At 36.2% G+C, this 24,196-nt stretch overlaps 1 protein-coding gene across 1 annotated transcript; it reads left to right on the top strand.

The window, feature by feature from the left end:
- Positions 1 to 19,685: 19,685 nt before the first annotated feature.
- On the top strand, positions 19,686 to 22,372 carry LOC122014399 (protein SINE1-like). The gene is made up of 3 exons (XM_042570628.1): positions 19,686 to 19,895; positions 20,245 to 21,587; positions 21,700 to 22,372. The coding sequence occupies exons 2-3, from the start codon at positions 20,256 to 20,258 to the stop codon at positions 22,210 to 22,212; spliced, it is 1,845 nt and encodes a 614-aa protein (XP_042426562.1). The 5' UTR covers positions 19,686 to 19,895; positions 20,245 to 20,255; the 3' UTR covers positions 22,213 to 22,372.
- Positions 22,373 to 24,196: the final 1,824 nt, after the last annotated feature.

Raw genomic sequence — 24,196 nt, 5'->3', positions numbered from 1 at the left:
ACAAGAAAAATGGATCCTTCTCTACGGTTTAAGAAGATCTGAAGTCGCCTATTTGAATACAATTGTTCCATTGCGATCAAGTGTTCTTCATTACTCTCTAGTGCTCAAGCTTAAGCTCAAGTTCAATCTCAAGTGCTCAAGCTCTCACTAATGCTACAATCTTAAGCCACTCAAAGAAGAAGTAGGTGTACTCAAAACGCTAATCTTTTAACTTCTTCCTTGTGAGGTATTCTGTTGAGAGGGAGAGTTGCAGATCATTGTATAAGGTTTCTCCACCTTCGGCGTAGCTCCGAGAAGGAGAGTTTCTATAGTGGAAGGGTGACTGTGGTGTGTATCCTTGGACTAGTCACTTCACTACAACAAAAATGTTAAAAGACAACACCTCTACGACAACGATTTTAAAAGAAAGTGTTGCGTATTTGCTCAGAGACAACGGTTTTTGCCAAAATCGTTGTCTTTGAACTTCCCATTAAATATAAAAGACAATGGTTTTGTGAAAATTGTTGTCATTGAGAGACTTCTTTTTAAAACGACAACGGTTTTATAAACCGTTGTCTTTATCCGCGTTTTTAGGGGTTACAACAACAGTTTTGATAAAACCGTTGTATTTGACTTTGGTTTTTTTCCCCTCGCGTGCAGTTTTTGCTTTCCCTCTCTCTGAATATCTTTTTGGCGCCGTGTCTTCCCCGTCACGTTCAAACCTAGCCATTTTTATTTCCCTCTCCTCATACAATCTCTTCACGCCATCCTGTCGACCGACCGTCCGCCTCTACTGGATCTTCCTCCACAACGGTGTCAACAAGAATCCCCCTCCCCTAATGCAAAACCCTATCGCAAACTCCCCCGCAAAACCTAAGACATTTGGTGACAGCCAGAGCAGCAGCCGCCTCCTCCAGGAGCACCGCACCCAGCACCAAGCTGCGGACGTGGATCCTGCGGAGGGAGCTCCGCGGAAGGTCCTAGTCGGAGGAGAGCTTGTGAGTGCCAACTGGATCGAGGCCGGATACCACTCTGGCGGAGTGGCTCCACCGGGCAGTGGCGTCGGAGGATGAGGGCGGCGGAGGATCTCCAGCAACTTCGCGGTAACGGAGACCGCGCCCTTTTTGATGGCTTGCGGCCTCTGCAAGCGCCGCCTCGGCCCCGGACGCGACACCTTCATGTATAGGTATTTCTCAACGTCAACAAAGGGGGGAAATGATTTTTTAGGGTTCACTTTTTTTTTTATTATTTGGATGTCTCATCATCTCTTGTTCTTATTTTTCTGCTATTTTTGGTTTTGTCTAACATTTACTTTAAAAAGAAATTTCTGATTTGATTCCCTCCTTGCCATTGTTCGATTCTGCTCCATAGGAAATCATGAAGATGATTTTGTGCACATATTTACTTACTGATCATACGCAAACCTGTGTGTATCTTCTTCTCCTTTTTCTGATGAATGAAAGCATGTAGATATTTAAGTTCATGCTTACCCCATTGGAAATATTCAAGCTGTTGCAAATGCTTGTCATTTTGCATTATTGTTCAGCTATCTTTTTCAATTTATAGCAACCAGATCATGTCACAAATCAGTAATTGGCAAGCTGTAAACCTTTGTTCAGGCTTAGAAAAATACTGTGAACTACGAGAGATATTGTCTCAAACATTTCATACTATTCTTTTCACTTTATGTGCTTAAATTGTTTAAACAGAATTGTTTGTTGAAAATGAAAAAAAAATTTGTAGTTGATATTGCTAGTTCATACATACATACGATCAACATGCATATATAATTTATATTGGAAGAGCTTCTAAATTATCTTGTTTATATCTTTCTTGGATCCTAATCTTTGCTTTTTATTCTTTTTTATTTGATTTCTTCAATGAAACAGTTGAATGTGGAAAAAATTCATCAATATCTATTTGGCAACTTGTCCTTCACTTCAACGTCCATAAATTCTGTCATTAATGCTGAGTGATACTGATCTGATCAAACTGTCTTTTGGTTAAGACCTTCATAAAGATACATAGAAACTGTTCTCATAGAATATTTTAAGGGTTTTTTTTTATATATTGTTCTTGATGATGCTTGTTTTTCTTTCTTTGTAGGTTGTTGTATCAACATCCAGAGCATAAGAAATCAAGGGTATTCCTTAACTAATGGAGCAAAAGAACTAGTTTTTTTGTTTTTCTTGTTCCCCTATTGATGCCAAGTAGCCATGAAGGATTTAGACTCGTTGGATAATTATTAATAATTTGTAGCAAGCTAAAACAAATTTTATCAGTGCGAATTGATAATTAAGAGTAATCATATTTAGCGAAAATGACATATTCCTAACTATAGAGTTTTTTCACAGGTAACCAAGCAACACAATGAAGATTGTAAAAGTCTCTTAAGATTAATGGGTGTGCCTACTATTGAGGTAAACTAGTCCACTTTCACTTATTGAATTCTTTATCCTTGCTACAAGAATTTGAACTAACAATGACACAGTTTTGCTTTCTCTTACAAACATTTCCTAAAGCTACATGCAATTGCTTAATATACAAGTATTGTATCTCTTGTTTTAGAAGCTAAACTCATCTTTTTGATCTAAAGGCACCCTGTGAAGCAGAAGCTCAATGCGTAGCTCTTTGCAAAAGTGACAAGGAAAAATGATGCAATGTAACACATTTTGTTTTGTTTTTTTAACTTTAATATCTTAAATGTATTTCTTTGTTATCAATCTCTAGGTATTTGCAGTTGCCTCAAAAGACATGGATACTTTAACTTTTTGGGCACCAAGGTTTCTCCGTCATTTAATGGATTCTAGTTCCAAAAAAATCTCTGTGATGGAATTTGAAGTTTCAAAGGTATATTTATTCTGCTTATTGCTAATTGAATTATTGTATTTATTCACATCCTTATTTTTCAGGTTCTTGAAGAGCTAAGACTCACTATGGATCAGTTTATTGATTTGTGTATTCTCTCTTGATGTGATATTGTGATAGCATTAAAGGTAAACTTTCTTATGAGATATTGTACATTTAACAAGTTTAACATACAAGGCTAGTACTCTACTGCTTACTGTTTACGAAATTTGATAACTAATGTTCATTCAAATCTCTAGCATGATAATGCTTGTGTAGTTGAATATGGTGTCAATGCTCAACTATTCCATGTCTATGTTACTTGGACTTGATATAGTGTTCAACATGAGTATGATCGCAATCTCTGACATGACTATTTTTACAAATTGTACATGTGTTCAATAGGATTAGTGATTGTTCACTCTTAGTGTCACTATTTGAGTGGCATTATCCAAGTATCTATATCCAACATAGATTTGGGTAGTTATTTCATGCTTTGGAAATTTCTATTTTTTTTAAATGTTTGGTTGAAGGAAAAAAACTATGTTTCTGCATTTGATGTTCCATGAAAGAAATTATATACATACCTTTGCCCAATACCTCACTTTGTTTATACATCCATGTGTTATATTGCTGATTGAACATTTTATAAATTTAGTTATAGGTAAAGTTGTGGTGTCCTTATAATTTTGTTTTTGTTTTGTCTATTAAACTTTGCCTCCGGAAAATAAGCTCATCGTATAGTGATTCAGTTGAGTTAGTAGATGAAGTCTGTAGCATGTTGACTGGAATTATAAGCATGTTTTGTATATAAAGATATTTTTCCAGGAACAAAGCATATATCAAATTTCTTGTATGTTTTCAACATTTGTCTAGACAAGTTCTTGTCATTTTGTCAATCCTGCCTATAACTCAGCAAGTCTGCATCCTAAATCAATATTTGAATAGCTGATTTGTTATGACCTCCTGCAGGTTCCAGGTTTAGATGCACTTTTCGCAGGTTTCGATGATTTCTTATTGCCGACACCAGTATCTTTTAAGAATGTTCTTGACTGATTATTTATAAACTCAATGGCAAGGTCAATGAAATTCATTGATCGAATATAAAATTATTCTGCGAATTTAAAGCTACGTGCATAAGTTTTCCAATGGAAGTTACCAAGACAACTCTAAGTTGGTTAAATTGCTTGTATTGCATAAGTTTTATTTCTTAGAGACTATAAGTTTGTATTGCATAAGTTTATACCGAATAAGTTTTTTCTCTTATATTTTGCAGACATTGAGTGTTGTCCTAAAATTATGGAAATCCTTCTCTCATGTCCAGATATTAGAGCTATGCGAAATACTTATTCTCTAGTTACAGTTCATGCAGTACTTATTACAATTCTCTTTTTTTTTATATTTTATATTTTTCTTTGATAAGTTTTGTTTAATTTTTCTCTTGCAGGTACGTAACTCAGGCAATTCGTGAGGCTTGAGATTTTTGATGCAAGGAGTGAGCTTTGTTAGGTTCTACCTTGCCTTGCTAATGTGTAAAAGTCATATGGAGAACAGTAATGGAAAACATGTGATTTATGGTTTGATACTACTAAGTTTGATGAGTGCAACTCATTTTGTATATTTTAGCTGACATATTTTGGATTGAATGTAGTAGATATTTAGTTTTGTATTGATGGTTTACTTATATTAAAAAAAGATTGGTTATTTGTTATTATCAACGGATTTTTTTTTTGTGAAAAGTGATAAAAGATAACATTTTTATCCATTATAAAACATATTAAAATTATATACTACAACGGTTTATAACTATTGTAAAATTTAAAACTATAACATTTTAAATTATCTACCACAACGGTTTATATCTGTTGTAAAAAGAGTCTACCACAATGGTTATATCTATTATCAAAATTATCTACTACAACGGTTTTAAAGCGTTGTCATATCAGGTAAAAAATTTTTGAGCATATAAATAACAACGGATAAAAACCGTTGTCGAATGTCTACAAAGACAACGGATTCAAAACCGTTGTCGTAGGGCAATACATTCTACAACGCCCTCAGTTACAACGATTTTTTTACCCTACGACAACGGATAATATCCGTTGTTGTTTGCAGTTTTTGTTGTAGTGCTTCCTTGAGAAGGAGTTGGACACCAAGTAAATACAAGGAGTTAACATTGATCTCAAGTCTCCACTGTGCAAAATCAAGTTAACCAAGAAATCAAAGTGAGCCATTCACCACCCCCCCCCCTCCCCTAGTTCAATCGGTCCTAACAAGTGGTATCGGAGTTTGATGGCTTTTGAGGATTCACCTCCAAGAGGCACAAGTTTAGAGCTACAATATGTCATTGAAAGAGGGGCACAACACTTCACGACCACCATTCTATGAAGGCAACAACTTTGCTTACTGGAAGAGCCACATTGAGCACTATCTTATGACCAAAATTGGCATGTGGTTCTCAATCACGGAGGGATTCACTACACCAATCGAGGATGAAAAAGTGCTTGAATCATCAAAATGGACCGTTGAACAAAAGATGAAGACTCAAGAAAATGCCAAGGTGATCGTGACTCTTTAATGTAGGTTGAGCTCAGAGCAACTCAACAAGGTTGAACCCTTCAAGAGTGCTAAGGATTTGTGGGATAAGCCCATTGAGCTAAATGAAGGCACCAAGGATTCAAGGATTGCAAAGAGAGATCTCCTAATAAATCAACTTTAGAATTTCACAATGAAGAATGGAGAAACGATAAGCTCACTCTATGGGAGATTCAAGGAACTCCTAAACGATCTTCATTCAGTTGGTAAAAGTGTGGAGAATCGAGATCTAATAAGTTATGTACTAAAATCTTTCTCAAGAAACTCATTATGGTCATCCATGGTAGATGCCTATAAGGTTTTAAGGGATTTGTCAATACTAAAGTTAGATAAATTATTTTGTGAACTGAAATTCCATGAATAAGCTAACACAAGCCATAAAGAGAAAGGTATAGTATTGGTTGCAGGTGAAAAGAGTAACAAGAAGTACAAAGAAAAGGAGAAGGAGAAGAAGGAGGAGTCATCTTCATAGTCTGAGCAAGATAGTAATAGTGATAGTGATGAAGAGTTATCTTCAAGTGAAATGGTAAATTTTATTTGAAGAATGGTGAGACGCTCAAGGAAGTTTAATAAGAAGGAAGTCAAAAAGATCTTCAATGATGACAAAAGAAAAGTTAAATCTCTTGTGGATTCAAAGTCTAAAACTGATATAATTTGTTATGAATGCAAGAAGAAGGGGCACTATAAAATGGAGTGTCTAAAATTGAAGAAGCAAGAATAAGAAGAGAGTCTTGAAAGCCACATGGGATGAATCATCTTCAATCTCATCGGAAGAAGATGAAAGAAAGAGCTCAAGGCACGTGACAATCATAGCCTTAAGCCATGTGGAAGATAACGAAGGTGAAGACAATCATGGGGAGAATGAGGAATCTTCAAGTGAGCCATCATCTAGTGATGACGAGGTAATTTCTCCCAAGCTTGATAAGATTTATTCTACTATTGCATGTTTAACTAATGCTCTAGTAAAATCAAAAGTGTTGGTGCAGATTGCATTAGAATCAAATCTAAGTTTTAATGTTGTCAAAGGTTCAAGTTAAGTCCTGTTATGATCTAACAAGTTGACCAAGTGTGCAGGCTGTTTACTCAACCAGGAAAGTCCTAGTTGGAGGCTAGGCAGGAAAGACTTAGCAGATCATGGAAGCTAGGTAGAAAGACCAAGTGGGTTAAGAGGATTCGACACTTAGTGGAGGAGCTCGATAGATTTAGAGGACTGTAGATCGAGGGAAAGTCCTGGGTGGTTGATCCAAGGCTAAACGATAAAGTCCAAACATGTCTAGAGGACCATGTTTGGCAGGTAGGTTGAGGTAAGCAACTAGAGGAGTGATAGTGAGGTCGTGTTATTGAAAAGAACAACCTAAGGTCGTTGATCCAACTGAAGAAACCGAGAAGGTTTCCAAGTTGAGATCAAGACAATTCTACTGTCTAAATACTACTCATGCATCATATATTATTGTTGTGCTAATCTCTGTTTTGTAGGAGCATATTGTTTAACATTGTTTTGTAGGTTTGGCCTGATCGATCGACCGAACAAGGGGATCGATCGATTAAACAAAGCTAACTCAGAGTAGATACAAGTTCAGACCAAAGCAGAGCAAAAGTTCAATTAAGGCATGATCGGTCGACCGACCAAAAGAATCGATCTATCGAACATTGATGATATGGCACAGTTCAGTTCGAGCCGAAGTAAAGAAGGAAGATTGCCTGATCGGTCGACTAAACTAGGGGATTGGTCGACCGAACAATGAAGACATTAATGGTGCATTAATGAAGAATCTCGACGAACAGCGAAAGCTTACCGTTCAGTTGATCGAACATGGGATCAATCGACCGAACCATTAATGCCCGAAATTAAATCAGCATCAGATCTAAGTGAAGAAGGAAGGGAGTGGATTCAGTCAACCGAACTCAAGGATCGGTCGACCGAACGTTGACCACTCTTATAAAAAGAGCTTGAGGTCCGAGGCTGAAAACTGATCAAGTCAATCTAATCTGTTCGAAGTTCATCTCTATGCAAGCTATTGTTCATACTACTACTCTTCTACGCACCCATCAAGCAAGTTGTTGTACTATCCAAGAAGTACCGATAGAGCTGCATCTTCTATCTAAGTAATAGGTATATTTATTTAGCTTATAGTGTACTTATTTACTAGTAACACAATAGGTTGTTACTATCTTACTCATTTTATTATACGCACTACTTCTTTCCGAAATTTTTGAAAAAGAAAAATTTTAGTGAATTGTCCAACCGTGTGATCAAGGATCGTGGGTCTCATTCCATATAATTTAAAACTTACTTTAAAACCTAATTAAAAAAATAACTTAAAACTTAATCCAAAATCAAATTAGTTTAAACTTAACTTAAAATTAAAACTTAATCTACAATTTAATCTAAGATAGAAACTTAACCAAAAAATTAAAATTATTTCAAAACTAAATTAAAAATTATTTAAAAATTATTTTAAACTTAACTAAATTATTTTCAACTCAAAATTATTTAAAACATACTTAAAATTATTTCAAAACTAAATTAAAAATTATTTAAAACTTATTTAAAAATTATTTTAAACTTAATTAAATTATTTTTAACTCAAAATTATTTAAAACATCATTAAAATTATTTCCAAACTAATTTAAAAATTATTTTAAACTTAACTAAATTATTTTTAACTCAAAATTATTTAAAACATAATTAAAATTATTTTAAAACTTAATTAAAAATTATTTAAAAATTATTTTTAACTTAACTAAATTATTTTTAACTCAAAATTATTTAAAACATAATTAAAATTATTTTAAAACTTAATTAAAAATTATTTAAAAATTATTTTTAACTTAACTAAATTATTTTTAACTCAAAATTATTTAAAACATAATAATTTTAAAATTTTTAATAATTATTTAAAACTTAATTAAAGATGTAATTTAAAAAACTTAATAATTATTTAAAACTTAATTTTTTTAAAAAAAATATTAATTAAAGATTACTTAAAAATTAATTTTGAATTTAACTAAAATATTTAAAAATTAATTAAAACTTAAAATTTCCATTAACCAAACTTTGGTTTAACTGCTATATTTTGTGTAGGAATCCAAAGATTTGGATAAATAGATTTTGGATAGCGGCTGCTCCAGGTATATGATTGGGGACCAGCACAGATTCACTAGTATCAAGTTTAAAAAATTGGGATCAGTTGCCTTTGAAAATAATAGCAAACTAAAGGTAATTGGTATATGAGAAATTCAGTTGTAATCAAATATATCAATTAAGAAAGTATTACTTGTTGAACATTTTATTATAATTTGCTTAGCACAAGTTAATTATACGACTCTAGATTTAAAGTAAAATTTTTATCTTCTAAATGTCAAATAAGTTATACAAACTCAACCACTACATTATTGAAAGGATTTAGAAATAAAAATATTTATTCAATAAATCTACCCAATACCTCACCCAAGTATCTCTTGACATACATAAAGAAATATGAGTGTGGCATAGGAGATTAGCTCATACCCATGTTAGAAATTTACTAAAATTAAACAAAACTAGTTTAGTTAGAGGTCTACCTAATTTATGAATGCCTGAAAATAAAATCTGTAATCCTTGTCAACAAGGAAAATAAATTAAATCAACTCATAAACTAACTAATCAAAACATAACTAATAAAATACTTGAATTGTTACACTTAGATCTATTCGACTCTCATGGAGTTAAGTCACTAAATGGAAGTCTTTACTGCTTAGTTATAATAGATGATTATTCCAAATATACCTGGGTTAAATTCTTAACTCATAAATATGAAACTTTTGAAGCCTTTAGTAACTTCTGCAACCAAATAGAAAATGAAAAAGAAATCAAAATTAAGAAAATTAGAAGTGATAATGGCGGTGAGTTTAAAAATCATAATTTTACAAACTTTTGTCTAGAAAATAGTTATCATCATGAATTTTCATGTCGTAAGACTCCACAACAAAATAGTCTAATAGTTCATAAAAATAAAACCTTACAAGAAGTTGCAAGAATAATGCTAAATGAATATGATTTACCTAAATATTTTTGGGCTGGAGCTATTAATACTGCTTGTTATGCGCAAAACAGAATCATAATCCATAAATTTCTAAATAAAACATCTTATGAAATTTATTTTAATAAAATTCCAAACATAAAATACTTCAAAGTATTTGGATGTAATCTTAAAGATTACTTAGGAAAATTTACTTCAAAAACCCCAACAAGGAATTTTTCTTAGATATTCATCCACAAGTAGAGCTTATAGAGTTTATAACAAATCCACTCTAAAAATTGAAGAAATAACTACTGTCACCTTTGATGAAAATGTTAGTAATGATATAATTAACCTTGAGAAAACTAATAATCAATCTAATTCAATAAATCAAGAAGAAGAAGACCAATTAACACAAAATAAAAAAAATTGAAAAAAAAACAACTCAAGAACAATACGACTAAACCCTAATCATCCAATTGAACAAATAATAGAAAATCTTGAGTTAAGAGTTCAAACCAGGTCAAATTTTAGGAACTTAAGTCAAATAGCACTAATATCTAAAATTGAACCCAAAAACATAGATAATGCATTAACTAAATCTGATTGGATAATTGCAATACAAGAGGAGTTAGGTTAATTTGAAAGAAACTAAGTGTGGGATTTAGTCCCTCTACCCAAACATAAGTCAGTTATTGACACTAAGTGGGTTTTTAGAAATATATTAGATGACAAAGGAGAAATAGTAAGGAACAAAGTCCGTCTAGTTGCCAAAGGATTTAGTCAAGTTGAAGGACTTGACTACGATGAGACTTATGCTCTGGTAGCTAGACTTGAATCCATAAGGATATTGCTAGCCTATGCAGCACATAGAGAGTTCAAGTTATATCAGATGGATGTTAAATCTATATTCCTAAATGGGCAAATCAAAGAAGAGATCTATGTAAGTCAACCACCAGGCTTTGAAAACCTAGAATACCCACACTATATTTTTAAATTAAAAAAGATACTATATGAATTAAAACAAGCACCTAGGGCTTGGTACAAAAGATTTTCTAGCTTCCTGAATTCCAAAGTATTTAGAGAAGGTCAAATTGACCCTACACTTTTTATTAAAATCTTTGACTCCGACATATTCATCACTCAAGTATACGTAGACGATATTGTATTTGGTTTAACCAACTCTAAATTTTTAAAAGAATTCATAACCCTAATGGAAAATGAATTTGAAATGAGTCTAGTTGGAGAGTTAAACTACTTTCTAGGACTACAAATTAAACAAACTGAAGAAAAAAATTACGTACACCAAACTAAATACACAAAAGAATTAATTAGGAAATTTAGTATGAAAAACTCTAAAGAACTAAAAACATCTATGACAAGTAACATTAATCTAGATAGTGACCCAAATGGTAAATTAGTTGACTTAAAATACTATAGAACCATGATAGGTAGCCTACTATACTTAACTGCAAGCAGATCTGACATATTATTTGCAGTAAGTATGTGTGCTCAATATCAAATATGCTCTAAAGAATCCCACCTATCTTATGTTAAAAGAATAATTAAATATCTAAAAGGAATAATTAATGTAGGAATGTGGTATCCAAGAACATCACTTTTTGAGTTAGTTGGCTATTCTGATTCAGATTATACTGGCTGCAAGTTAGATAGAAAGAGTACAAGTGGAGAATGTCAACTACTAGGATCTTCTTTAGTTAGCTGGTTTAGTAGAAAGTAACATTGTGTTGTCTTATCTACTACTGAAGCAAAATACATAGCAATGGGTGAATGTGTATCGATATAGATGTACCATACTTTAAAATATTTTAATCTAGTTTATAAAAATGTAAAAACCTACATTGATAATATTGTAGGATCGAAAAGCACTAGAGGGGGTGAATAGCGCTCGTGGCTAATTCGTTTGTTTTGTAAATACGTAGTGAAATATAGAAGTAAACTAAAATCAATCGCTAACACTTTTGGTTACTTGGTTCAGAGCCTGTGTCGACTCCTACTCCAAGGTCCGCGATCGTTGATCACTTTCAGTGGGAAATCACTATAAGTTCGAGAATCTTAACAAGATTAATTACAAGTACTGAACTTAAAAAGATTATACTGACAATAAAAGATTATGGAAGTAGTCGTCGATTGTCAGAACAACAGCTGAGTGTTGTTGAGTCGTTTCAGCGTAGAGCATGACTTCGAAGATTGCTTGTAGAATTCTTGTTCTGGCTTCTTCTCGAACGATCCATATATAAGTTCTTGAGGGTGCCTCCCATCCCCATGTGAGGCGCCTCCAACCAAGACTTTTATTCTGAATCCACAGCGTCGATAAACTCCGCAGCACCCGCTGCTTATCTACCCGAAGACGCCTCCAACCTCCATAGAGGGCACCCTCCATCCAGCGTTCAAGGTGCCTCCAGCAGCCTTGGAGGGCACCTTCTGCCCTATTGCGCAGAGTCTTTGACTAATGCACCCTTGGCACCTCCAAGCTCCATGGAGGGTGCCTCAGTTACTGTTCATCCAAGACTTCTCTTGTGTAACTCCCTTCCTGCAAGGCATATTAGTCCACAAACAAAGTATACCCTACAAAACAAAGTTAGCATAATAAAATAAGATAAATACAAGTATTTGATAGTCACCGGACTGTCCGATTCTGACTTCGAATTTCCTCCGAAAATCCTAGGTCGAATGGACACCTACTGTCCCCTCATTGGGGAACGCGTCATCACCTACTCCACTCAAGAGAGTTTACCTATTGTTAGATCGGTCCTCTAGACCGACTGGACTTTCTGCCTAGGGTTACCACCCCCTAGGATTTTTCATAATCTAGAGTTACCACCCTCTAGGGTTTTTCACCTGCCTAACCACAGCTAGGACTTTCTATCACCTAGGGTTACCACTCCCTAGGACCTAGGGTTACCACCCCCTTGGGTTTTCCACCTGCCTAGAATCCACTAGGACTTTTGCCTAAGTACACTTAGGATTTTTCTGCAAGCTTATTCAAACTTGTTAGGTCACAAGACAACTTAACTTTGGACCTTTTGACATAATCAAAACCCAAGTTCGATCATTGGATGCTTCCTACACCAACAAATATAAGTTCTATAAATCTAACTAAAAATCTAGTCCATCACTCTAGAACTAAACACATAGAAGTTAAACATCACTTCGTTAGGGATCATGTCACTAAAGGAATATTGAACTTAACTATATTAAATCAAAATCTAATCTAGCTGATATATTTACTAAATTGTTACCTGAAACTGAATTAGGCATGTGTTTTATAGAATAGGATTCTTTATTTCTTAACATATTTTTGAAAATTATTAATTATTAGTTTTTAAAGTTATTTTTTAAAAATATTCCCCTTTCAAAATTTATTTTTAAAAAAGATTTTAAAATATCTTATATTTTTAAAGTAACCTAGATCTTACTATAGAATTGCATGCTCCTATAGTTTTAGCAGCCAACATCTCACAAGTACAGTAGGATACCTTGCTTGAAAACATAGAACAGTGTGAGATACTTAGGACTTAGCCTAAGATTTCATATGCTTATGTTAGTGCATCGCTATAAATCTGCGTTTTAAACAAAATACATTAATCAATTTGAGTAATCTGGCTAATAATAAACTAGTTAGAACCAAACGCTCAAATTGACCAACCTAAATCAGTAACTGCTATCTTGTGGTAGTCAGCTAAGTATGAAGGTTGGACATTTTATCATAAGAATATTTTTTTTAGTTTTTAAATTGTGCTTGGATGTTTAGGTAAAGGGGAACATAATTATCAAATTTAACATCCTTTCAAGACTAAATTATTCAAACTTCATTTTTTTCTGTTACGAAATTTTCAAAATTCTTTGGATTTTTAAGATGTTCAAAATTTTTGTTTACCAATTTTTCAATCATTTTTCTTTACTAATGTTTCAATCATTTTAAATTTATCTTTATAAATTTTTCAATAATTTTCAAAATTCATCTTTACAAAATTTTCAATTATTTTCAAAATTCATCTTTATAAAATTTCCAATAATTTTCAAAATTTATCTTTACATAATCTTTAATTATTTTTTACCAAATTTTAAAAATTTTCAGAATTTATCTTTTCAATATTTTCAAATATTTTTTTTCAAAAATCTATCCTTACAAAACATTTGGATTTTTATTTTTCAAAGATTTATGGTATATTTATTTTTCTCTTAGTTTACCTTTTTTTAAACTTAAATTCTACACATATTTTTAGACTCCCTCAACTTGTTTTCCTTAACTCAAAGCCAATTGCTTTCTAAATAACTAATTTCCTTTCTTAGTTTTTGGTTAATTTTAATCCCTCATATGTTTAGAAATGTTTTCCAATCTTATTCTTGATTAAGTTTTTAAAACCACTTGGTCTTTTGAAGCTTTAATTTTCAAATTTTTCCAGTTATTTTCTAAACTTCGACACTTAATTAATTCAAGTTTGATTGTGCTTCCCCTAGTTTTTGATGTGTGTCAAAGGGGGAGAGATAATGAATTCAGGGGGAGTTGTTAAACTCAGGGGGAGAGTTAAGTTAAAAACAAAATGATTGTTTACTTATCTTTATAAACTTAACTATAAACCTTGGTTACCAAATATCAAAAAGGGAGAGATTGTTGGTACAGGATGCACCAAAATCAAACCTAAGTTTTAATGTTGTCAAAGGTTTAAGTTAAGTCATGTTGTGATCTAACAAGCTGACTGAGTGTGTAGAATGCTTACTCAACTACGAAAGTCTTAACAGATAGTGAAAGTTAGGCATGAAGCCCAAGTGGGTCGAGAGGACCTGACACTTGGTAGGGAAGCTCGATAGGTCTAAAGGACCGAAGATTGAGAGGAAGTCCTAGTGAGTCGATCCGATGCTAAGCGGCAAAGTCCAAACAGGTATAGAGGACCAGTGTTTGGTAGGTAGGTTGAGGTAAGCAACTGGAGAGGAGTGACAATAAGGTCATGTTCTGGAAAGAAACAAACCCTAGGTCGTTGATCCAACTGAAGAAATCGGGAAGATTTTGAAGTTGAGATCAAAATAGTGTTACTGTCAATTACTACTCATGTATCATATAACTGTGCAAACCTTTATTTTGTAGGGACATATATTGTTTAACTCTATTTTATAAAAACAGGTCCAATCAGTCAACCGAACCCATGGATCGGTTGATCAAACAAGGTTAATTATAGAACAGAGATCAGATCGAGTCGAAACAAATTTGGAAGACAAACTGGTCTGTCGACTAAACCCAGGGATTAGTTGATCAAACGATCACCGCATTAATGAGGACTTAATGATGAATCTCGACGAACAGGGAAACTACACTGTTCACCGAACAAGTTGATCGATTGATTGAATAATTAATGCTCTTAATGACACGAAGATCAAATCTCAACAAAGAAGGAAAGGCGCGTGTTCAGTCGATCGATAGGGAGATCGGTTGACCGAAAGGATCAGTCGACCCAACGACTTTTCGGTCAACTGAACCATGCTTATAAAAGGGGGGCTCGAGGTCCAAGGCAGTAACGAAGTTTTATGTTCATCTCTATGAAAAGTCTTTATTTATGCTACTGTTCTGCTCATCGTTAAGCAAGATACTTCTCTGTTAAAAGTGCCGACGATCGTCATTGTTGCTTATCCATTTCGGTATAATTTTATTTAGCTTGTATTGTACTTCATTTCAACTAAGATAGTAGGTTGTTACTATCTTATATCTATCATTGTATGAATTGCTTCTTTCCAGAGGTCTCGGAAAGACGAATTATAGTGATTTGCCCAACACCACGATCAAAGATCATGAGTCTTAGAATAGGAGTCGATATAGGCTCCAAATTAAGTAATCACTTGAGTCTTTTGTATTATTTTCCGCTGCCGCTTTGATATTTGTTCTACGAGTCAATTCGAAAAGAAAAGTTTTAACGTGCGATATTCCCCCCCCCCCCCCCCCCCCCAAATCATCTTTCGATCCTTCAGATTCTTCAATCATGAGAAAACACAAAGGAAAGAATGAAGGATTTACTAGTCGCTTAATGGGGAGAACGACAAAGTGTCAAAAATAAGGGTTTTTTATGAAGTATAATTTAATTGTGATCGTTGGATCGAAATGGTGTGCAACGGATCATTGATCTATATAAAGTAAGAAATCATTTAGTTGTTCAAGGAGACGTGCTTTAGAAGTCGTTTCAGAGAATAAAAAGGGAAGCGACGTTGCATCAACCCAGACATTTATGATGGAGGTGACATTATTCCTTTGACCATGAACTTTTCTGCACGTCCTCGGTAATCTCTCCTAAACAATTGGTTGTGAATAAGTAGTTTTTTAAAAAATATCGTTAAGTCCTCAAGGCACAAAGGGGGTCATGAATTATTGAACGGCTATAGTGAAAAGGTTGAACAGGCGAAAGTGGGACTTGGGTCTAGTTAGTCGGCTACACCTCCTTCGACTAAACTTGAAGGAAAGGCTAGTGATATAGGTTATGACAAATGGACCCAAAAGATGACATGATATTTAGAGTCAAGATAACGAGGTAGTCAAAGTTAGGATGATGTGACAATCATATTCGAGAATGAACAACATCCCTTCACCTTGCCTTGATTAATTGCCCAGTGCTAAAGTTCTTAGATTCAACTATATCGAGTTATAATCCTATCGGGAAGAGACGGTTAGCTGAGAGAGATGATCAGCCCTAAAGCCGAGCGAACCGAGGAGCTTAGTGTCTTAAGGGCGGCCAAATCTTAAGGCGACCAAGATTGAGGTCGGGTGTGTTGGGTTTTTCGGGCCGCGAAAATCGCTTTTTCGCGTCGCGGAAACCCCGAAACCCCCTAGCCACTGGATCTCGTGCGAAGAAAAACATTTGAAAAATACGAGTACGAGTTTAAACGTTGATCTACAGTAGATCTACATAAGGATAAACCATTTTATACCTTTGTAGCGAAGCCCTTCGCAATCCCGCTTGTCCTCGGTTCGCCGGATTTCGAAAGTGTCAAAGTAGACACTTCTCTATGTGTATCCACACAAGCAAGAGATAGAGAAGAAACCTTAGAGTGTGCTAGCACTCAAGCAAGGTCTCGGCAAGAAGGAGGAGAGGGAGAGAAGAATTGTGAGCAAGAGGAAGAAGATGAAATCAATTAGCCTCGAATGAAATAAAACATTCATCCACACAAAAAGTTGCCGGCCACATTAAGCCTTGTAACCCCCATGGAATATCAAGAGTCACAACTCTTGGTAACTCCCATGAGGTGACATTTGGTCAAGTCAAACTTGACCAAATGAAGAGGCCTTGATGATGTGGCATTGGTCAAGTCAAAGTCAAGTCAAAAACTTGACTCTTCATCTTCCTACTTAAGTCAAGTCAAACTTGACCACTTCTATCCATTGGTTGATCTAATCTAACCATTGGTTCAAGCCAATTTTAATTTAATGAATCTCTATTCATTGAATTAAATTAATTAAATGAGTCTAAGTCCAAATTAGACTCACTTAACACATGAACCAACTTGAGTCCAACTCAATTAACCTACTTTGGATTACTCTTAATTCAATTTGGTTCATCATATGAACCTAATCATTTAGGTTCATCAAATGAACCTAGTCTCCATCTAATTGCCCTTAGTGTGTGACCTTATAGGTTCTTGTAACGTTGACAATGCCCCTAAACCCATTTAGGAGCATAAGTAATGAGCGGTATCTAGCAACACATCATTACTACCCAAGTTACAAGAATGTTGAGATCCAACATTACCTTGTGACTACTAATTGTGACTCCTCACAATATATGACATTGTCCTTCTATCCTAGACATCTAGATTGATCAATGTGAAGCATAGACCGTGTCATCCTCTAATCAATTTAAATCTTGAACTCCAAGTAGACTCACTAAATCAAATGAGCTCAATATCCTATATTGACTCATTTGGGCATGGCCATGCACTTCGTGGTCTCACTCTATCAAGAATACCGATGTCTCTCCCGTCATATAGGAGGGATAGATCCCATCTACATCACTCACATCCCTCCGCATAATTTGTTACATACCTAGTAATCGCCTTTATAGTCCACCCAGTTACGGGTGACGTTTGACGAAACTAAAGTACATAACTCCTTATGTAGGGATCCATGGTGACTTCAGGTCTAAGGACTAATAGTCATACTAATAGCCACATGAGAAAGTATATGACACTCATATAACGATCCATGATACTTTCTCATGGCGGGTCATTCAGTATACATTCTCCAATGTATACCCATGTGTCAACTTGATATCTCTATATCCATGACTTGTGAGATCAAGTCATCGAGTTGACCTACATGCTAGTCTTATTGCATTAACATTGTCCCTGAATGTTAATACTCGACTAGGAATGATTAAGAGTAGTGTTCCCTATATCATCTCACTATCGGTTCAACTAACCGATTGATATAGGTGAGAACCGTCTACTTAGGGACATTATTATACTTAGTTTATTTGGCACCAATACAAGTAAGTATAATAACCAAAATCCAAATGCCCTTTATTTATAAAGAATATGATACAATAAGTCCAATATACAATCATCAAATGATTGTCTCTAGGGCTCTAGCTAACAGGTTGACCTCACGTGCCGGCCGGAATGACCCACTCACCCCACAATAGACGAACCATAAGTATGATCAAAGGAAAAGCTAAACTTCTTACTTCGTATGAATCCCCATGTATATGCCCGGGCGACCTTGATTGTCATCACCCTAATTGATTTCCAGGTGACAGTGTGCATGTGCATCCATCTGGTCACAAAGTTAGATGAGTTTATACACCCTGGCCGTATAGAAAACCGATCAGGCAAAGGCATGATGTAGCTCAGCTTAATATGCTAACCAAACCTCTCAGAATGTAGTTGTGTTTCTCTTGGTAGGCCATTATATGCCCGGTCAGGTAAAAGGACGACCGAGCTTGCAGCACTTATCCTCATACTATCACCTGGACGGGATTCCAGTAAAGCATAAGTTATCAGAAGGACTTCCCAGGAGCATGGGGTACTATATTATTTCTCGAGCAGATTCCCAACATGACTAAGGCAATATATCATTCTTCGAACGAAGGTCTCAAGGCTATGCAGAATATAACTGAACGACTTAATAACCGAGGCAAATACAAAGGCGGCCAGTCTTAATGGCCAGCTAAAATATATGCAGTATAATACACGATAGAGCAGGTTATGTAGAGTGCAACTGAACATCCCAATCAGGCGGCCGACTTAAGGACCAGCCTAGATATATATTCAACAGATAATCCTAATAGCCTGTCATAATAAAAACTAAGTTAGAGAATATTCTTCTGGACCTTCTTCAGGGATCATCTTGTCCTTCGTCAGCTGATCACCTATAACAACATATTTCTTCATTAACCTCAATGATAATAGATACTATAAATGACAAAAGAAGTATATATATATAGGTAAATGGAAGATTCCTCGGATGATTATGACATATTGCCTAGGTCATACTCGCTTCTTTACCTAACAACCTCTGACACACTTTGTTATTTTATGATTACGGAGGTTATGTGAGGTGGTATATAAAAGGAGAGTTCTCTCCGTAACGATGGTACACTCTCGAGAGATCTGAAACTCATCTTCGTGCATACATATACTATTGTTCTTGATCCACCCACTTTGGCTTGTACAAACTTAAGCGTCGAACGACCTTTGCTAGGAATTCCCTTTGGTTTCTAGGCACTGACGTTTTGTTGGATCGTTTCCGTGTGAGCAGGATCATAGGAAAAGATTTTCTATCAATCAACCACCGATCGATTTATCGTACTTAGCACGTCATCTCTGTAATTTTCAGATAAGATCAATCATTTATATCTCCTTTTGATTTATATTATTTAATAGGAAATATATTATTTATATTATCAGATTTCAAAATTTAGTAATTTTAATCCAAATGCATCAGCTTTTAAATCGATGATAATAAAATTCTTAAACATTTGTTAAAAGAATTTAACCATGAAATTGAAGATTTAACTAGTTTAAACGTCATCTTATATTTTACCCTTCATGTATATGCGGTCCACGCTTCCATCCCCATCGAAGAAAGATAAGAAATGGGAGACAGGGTGGATCAGGAAGACCGCATAAAGGCCGTTGTGGGGCTGTTCCTATAAACTCGAAAGCGATACATTGTGGAGGGAAAATGACTCGTCTAGAAATTCAAATGTAAGATTGACTCAGCCAAAATGGCAAAGTGTGTAAATTCCGATCCCCGATATATAAAAGCTCACCAGAACCCTAAATGAAATCGACTTAATTATATCCTCTCTTTTTTGAATCCTTGACGCTCCTCTCTTCCACTTCCAGATCCAAAATCCAAACTCGGTTGTCCTCCTGTGACGCATTCAGCGAAGGCGGCTGGAGTTTGAAGAAGGGAGCATTGCATTTAAGCTCAGATCGGCGGCATCCTCCCTTCTTCTGCCAGTCGAGGTGATTCTGAGCTTTTTTCCATCTGTTTCTTCTACCCCTCGTAAATTTTTCTTGAATTTCCGCGTTCTTCTAGCTATTTCTGTCATCGGGTGAAGAATCAGCTTCCGTTTTACATTTGCGTCGAAGATAGGGTTTATATTGGATGGAAATGAGCTATAAAGACTTGCCCTTGTATCTTTTGTATTTCCATTTTGGTGATGATTTTTGGAAATCTTGTTTCCATACACGGCGCATGATTCGTTGTCACATCTTGATTCTCCCATAAATGAATGCTAACTATGAAAAGTTTATCCTTTTTCGTTTCTTTCTATATTATTTTGTGAAGAATTCGTTGTTTACCTGTATTTAGATCCTCGGCTTATGGGAAGAAGTCTCAGTCCGTTGCTCCGGCAGGAGCTAGCCAACCTCGACAAGGACGCAGATAGCCGCAGATCCGCCATGAAAGCTCTTAAAACCTACGCCAAAGATTTGGACTCCAAAGCTATCCCGCACTTCCTCGCGGAAGTCTCAGACACCAATAGTGCACCTTCCGTTGAGTGTACAATCTCCCTCTATGAAGTTCTGGCTAGAGTCCATGGCAAAAACATCGTTCCTCAGATAGATAACATCATGTCCACCATCATGCACACCCTATCCTCCAGTGGAGGATCTTTTCCTCTCCACCAGGCCTGCTCCAAGGTAGTCCCTGCAATCGCCCGGTATGGAATCGATCCGTCAATGCAGGAAAATGAGAAGACGAGGATAATCTCCTCGCTTTGCAAGCCTCTTTCTGATGCTGTGATGGGCACGCAAGAGAGTCTTGCATCAGGGGCTGCACTCTGCTTGAAAGCCCTTGTTGAATCAGGAAATTGGAGGTTTGCATCAGATGAGTTGGTGAATGAGGTCTGCTTGAAGGTCGCGGGGGCTCTGGAAGAGAAGGCGACCCAAACCAATGCCCATATGGGTTTGGTGATGGCCTTGGCAAAGCACAATGGCTTGATCGCTGAGGCTTTTGCGAGATCGCTTGTCCGATCTGGCTTGCAGATATTAGCGACTGGTGCTTCTGAAAACAACTCCCAGAAGCGCCTCTCTGCAATTCAAATGATCAACTTCTTGATGAAGTGTGTCGATCCCAGAAGCATTGCCTCAGAGGTATTTAGGATAATTGATGTCATGGATAAATGCCAAGCTGATGACAAGATGCCATTTGTGAGGGGAGCAGCATTTGAGGCGCTCCAGACCGCAAAGGCACTGGGCTCGCAGAAGGGATCGAGACATGAGATAAGTTCAAGTCCACTGGTCGGCTCCAACTTCCATAGGAGAAATGCGAAGAGTCCTTTAAGATCAAGAAATTTCTCTCCTGTTCGATTTTGTTCCCCAGAGTCTCAGACTATTGAGTCTTGTGTCACCAATGATGCATTTGCTGATTCACCTGCTTCAGTTTTTCAAGCTCCTTGTGAAATTGCACATAACGGAAGGCGTGCTTCTAGGAGGCTGTGGAGCCATGATGACTGTGCTGTGGATGTTTCGTTGAAGGATGGCTTGTTCTTAAAATCTTGTTCACGTACCGACAGCAAATTCACTGATTTTGATGAGAGCTTTAAAGGTAAGCCAAGTGATCAAAGTGACGAAATTTCAGGAGATTTCTCTGGGTTTATGCAAGTCAGTGAGTCCAACTTAGCACGAGAAGATACCACTCCACCAAATCCTCAGGTTAGCAAACAGATATTAACCAAAGCATTATTTATTTATTTTAATCAGATTAATCAAAATGGGCACCTTGTTGCATTATCTTTGTAATCTGATGATTGTGATGGTTTTACAGAGGTCCAGGCCACAGCTCACGATAGATGAGATCAAAATATACTCAACACCAAGAAAGCTCATTAGATCTCTTCAGGAATCTACTGGTAATAAGTCTGAGTGTACTAATAGTCTAAACAATGGCGTGCTAGTTCATCAGTCATCAAATGAGGTTGAATGGAAACAAACAGATATTGTTGGCAGCGATAGTCAGTCTCAAAATGTTACTGCCAACAGCCATGGAAGAAGATTTGAGAATGAGGGTCAGTTGGGGATGCTGAACAATATCAAGGACAGTAAAGAAGGGCAAGATGGCACTGAATCAGTTTCATCTACTGCTGATGTCCTTGAAAGCAGCATGTGTGTAGTGTTGCATGGTGATCAGAATATATTAACTACGAACAATAGAAGAGCAAAGTATGGTACTACAATGCTAGGATTTCTTTCGGGTGCATTTGTGGTAATTATAGCAATGATCTTTTTATTGATGATGACCGAGAATGATGAGCCTCCCTATGGCTTGGTTCCTACTTGACACATGTTAATCTATAGCTTAGTTTGGTTCGTAGGTTGTTATCATGCACTTCCATTTTGCTGCCCGTTTAGAGTCATTGTTTGGTTGGAGCTTTTATGCAATGTGGGCTGATTAACATTGCGTTTTCTATGAGTTACATCAAATTGCATTTATGAAGTCAGTGTACTTTGACTTTGAGATAAATTGGATATCTAAACTCACGTTATGATATTTGTGATTGGACTTAATTTAGTGTGCTTTCATGATCTCTCGATATTATCAAATCAAATTCGAATATGAACTTGACAAGTGGACTTAAAAAAAATGATGAATAGGATAATATTAAACTTTGGACGATCAATTCAGTTTAATGAGATTGATCCGTGTGACAACTTGATGTCTTTTTGTTATATTGTAGGTTAAGATTTCATGTTAATGTTAACAAATATGTTAAAGAAGATAAGGAGGGAGGGATAGATCCAACTTCGGAATTGATGGTTCAATTGTTTAGAATTTCTAATTTGATGGTTTCAAGAATGTCGTTTTTAAATCTTGACTTTTCAAAGCGATTATGGTTTAGAATCATCGGTTATGGTTTGATTTATGATTCATAATAGTTTAAGATTACTATTTTTAAAATTAAAAATTAAAATATATATATATATACACACAGAAATGATATGTTACGGACAAAGCCGAGCAGATCGCTGCGGACATGCTTCCTGATCGATCACCAGACCGATCAGGGAACCTCTTGATCGGTCTCTGGACCGATCAGGAGGTTCCCTGATCGGTCTGTTGACCGATCAGGAAGCCAAGTCCGCAGCGGTTCGTACGATTTTGGTCCGTAACATATCATTTCTATATATATATATATATATATATATATAAATAAAGGATTTGTACTTATTTAATTTGATTGTGTATTCTCTTAGGATATAGGAGAATTAAAATTCATGTCTTTTACTCTTTTATTTTCATTATTTTAAAGGGACATTATTACTCATTTTCATTTTCCATTCCTATAATATTAATTTTTTTGATATTAAACTCTTCTAACTCATCATCTAAAAATTACATTCTTTATATTCTTATTGAAGGTTTCATTCAATCATCAAGTAATATTTGTGCTACCAAAAAGTAACATAGTAATCATCATTCATTCACTATATTATCTCTAAAATTAAATATTCGTTGTGATCCTGTCTGAGAGTCGGGTCGACGGATGTTGGGGATGTGGCGCTCGTTGCTGTCTTTGAGTGAGCTCCGAGGTGAAGTGGACCTCCGGTGAACCTGCAACAAAGCCGAGCTGGGAAGGGGTTCCCGGCGACGATCCTCCGACGCTCAAGTCAGGCAACGACGGGATGAAACAGAGTAGTGAGACTGTAGCTACAGTGAAAAATCTTGCATACCTTTGTCGAAGTCTGGGGGCATTATATAGGATCCTGGGGAGGCGCGTGCACGCTTCTCGAGACGTGCACGCTTCCTAAAGCATACCTCAGAATGGTCGTGTCAGAAAAGTGTGTCTGACGCCATACCGCAACCGTCCGAGCATATCTCTGACATGACAGTGGAAACTTTCACCGTACGATTCTCTGTCTAGTCCAGCCGCCGACCATGTTGTCCGTCGGCGGCACCTGGCTCGAGAAGGATATCATCAGTTGTCTGCCTCCTTTGTCCTCTTTTGCGCCTTTTGTCTGTTTCCGAGCCGAGCGAGAGGGCCGCTCGGCCACCCCGGCGATCGGGCGTAAAGGCGTGCCAAACCGAGCGGGAAGGCTCCTCGGGCACATACTCGGACAGGAATGCGTCCTTAGTTGATCTGCAGCTCAGCCGAGCAGACGGGCCGCTTGGCACAGCAATTCCTCTATATGAGCAAATCATGAGCGCCGGAAGTCTGACCCGTGGTCGAGCTATATTCACGCTAACCCTGGCGCTATCTTGGCCGAGCGGCGAGGGGGCCTCTCTGATCAGCAAGATTCGTAGGTTGACCCTCTTGACTTTGACC

Source organism: Zingiber officinale, chromosome 8B (assembly GCF_018446385.1).
Source record: "Zingiber officinale cultivar Zhangliang chromosome 8B, Zo_v1.1, whole genome shotgun sequence".
In the NCBI taxonomy this organism is placed as follows: domain Eukaryota; kingdom Viridiplantae; phylum Streptophyta; class Magnoliopsida; order Zingiberales; family Zingiberaceae; genus Zingiber; species Zingiber officinale.
The sequence above is the reverse complement of the archived record's forward strand: the minus strand, read 5'-3'. Positions and strand labels throughout refer to the sequence as shown.

Excerpts from the sequence above, each read along its gene's own strand:
- LOC122014399 (XM_042570628.1), top strand. The coding sequence starts at position 20,256 with ATGGGAAGAAGTCTCAGTCCGTTGCTCCGGCAGGAGCTAGCCAACCTC. Across the intron at positions 21,588-21,699 it reads CCACTCCACCAAATCCTCAG|AGGTCCAGGCCACAGCTCAC; the intron begins GTTAGCAAACAG and ends ATGGTTTTACAG.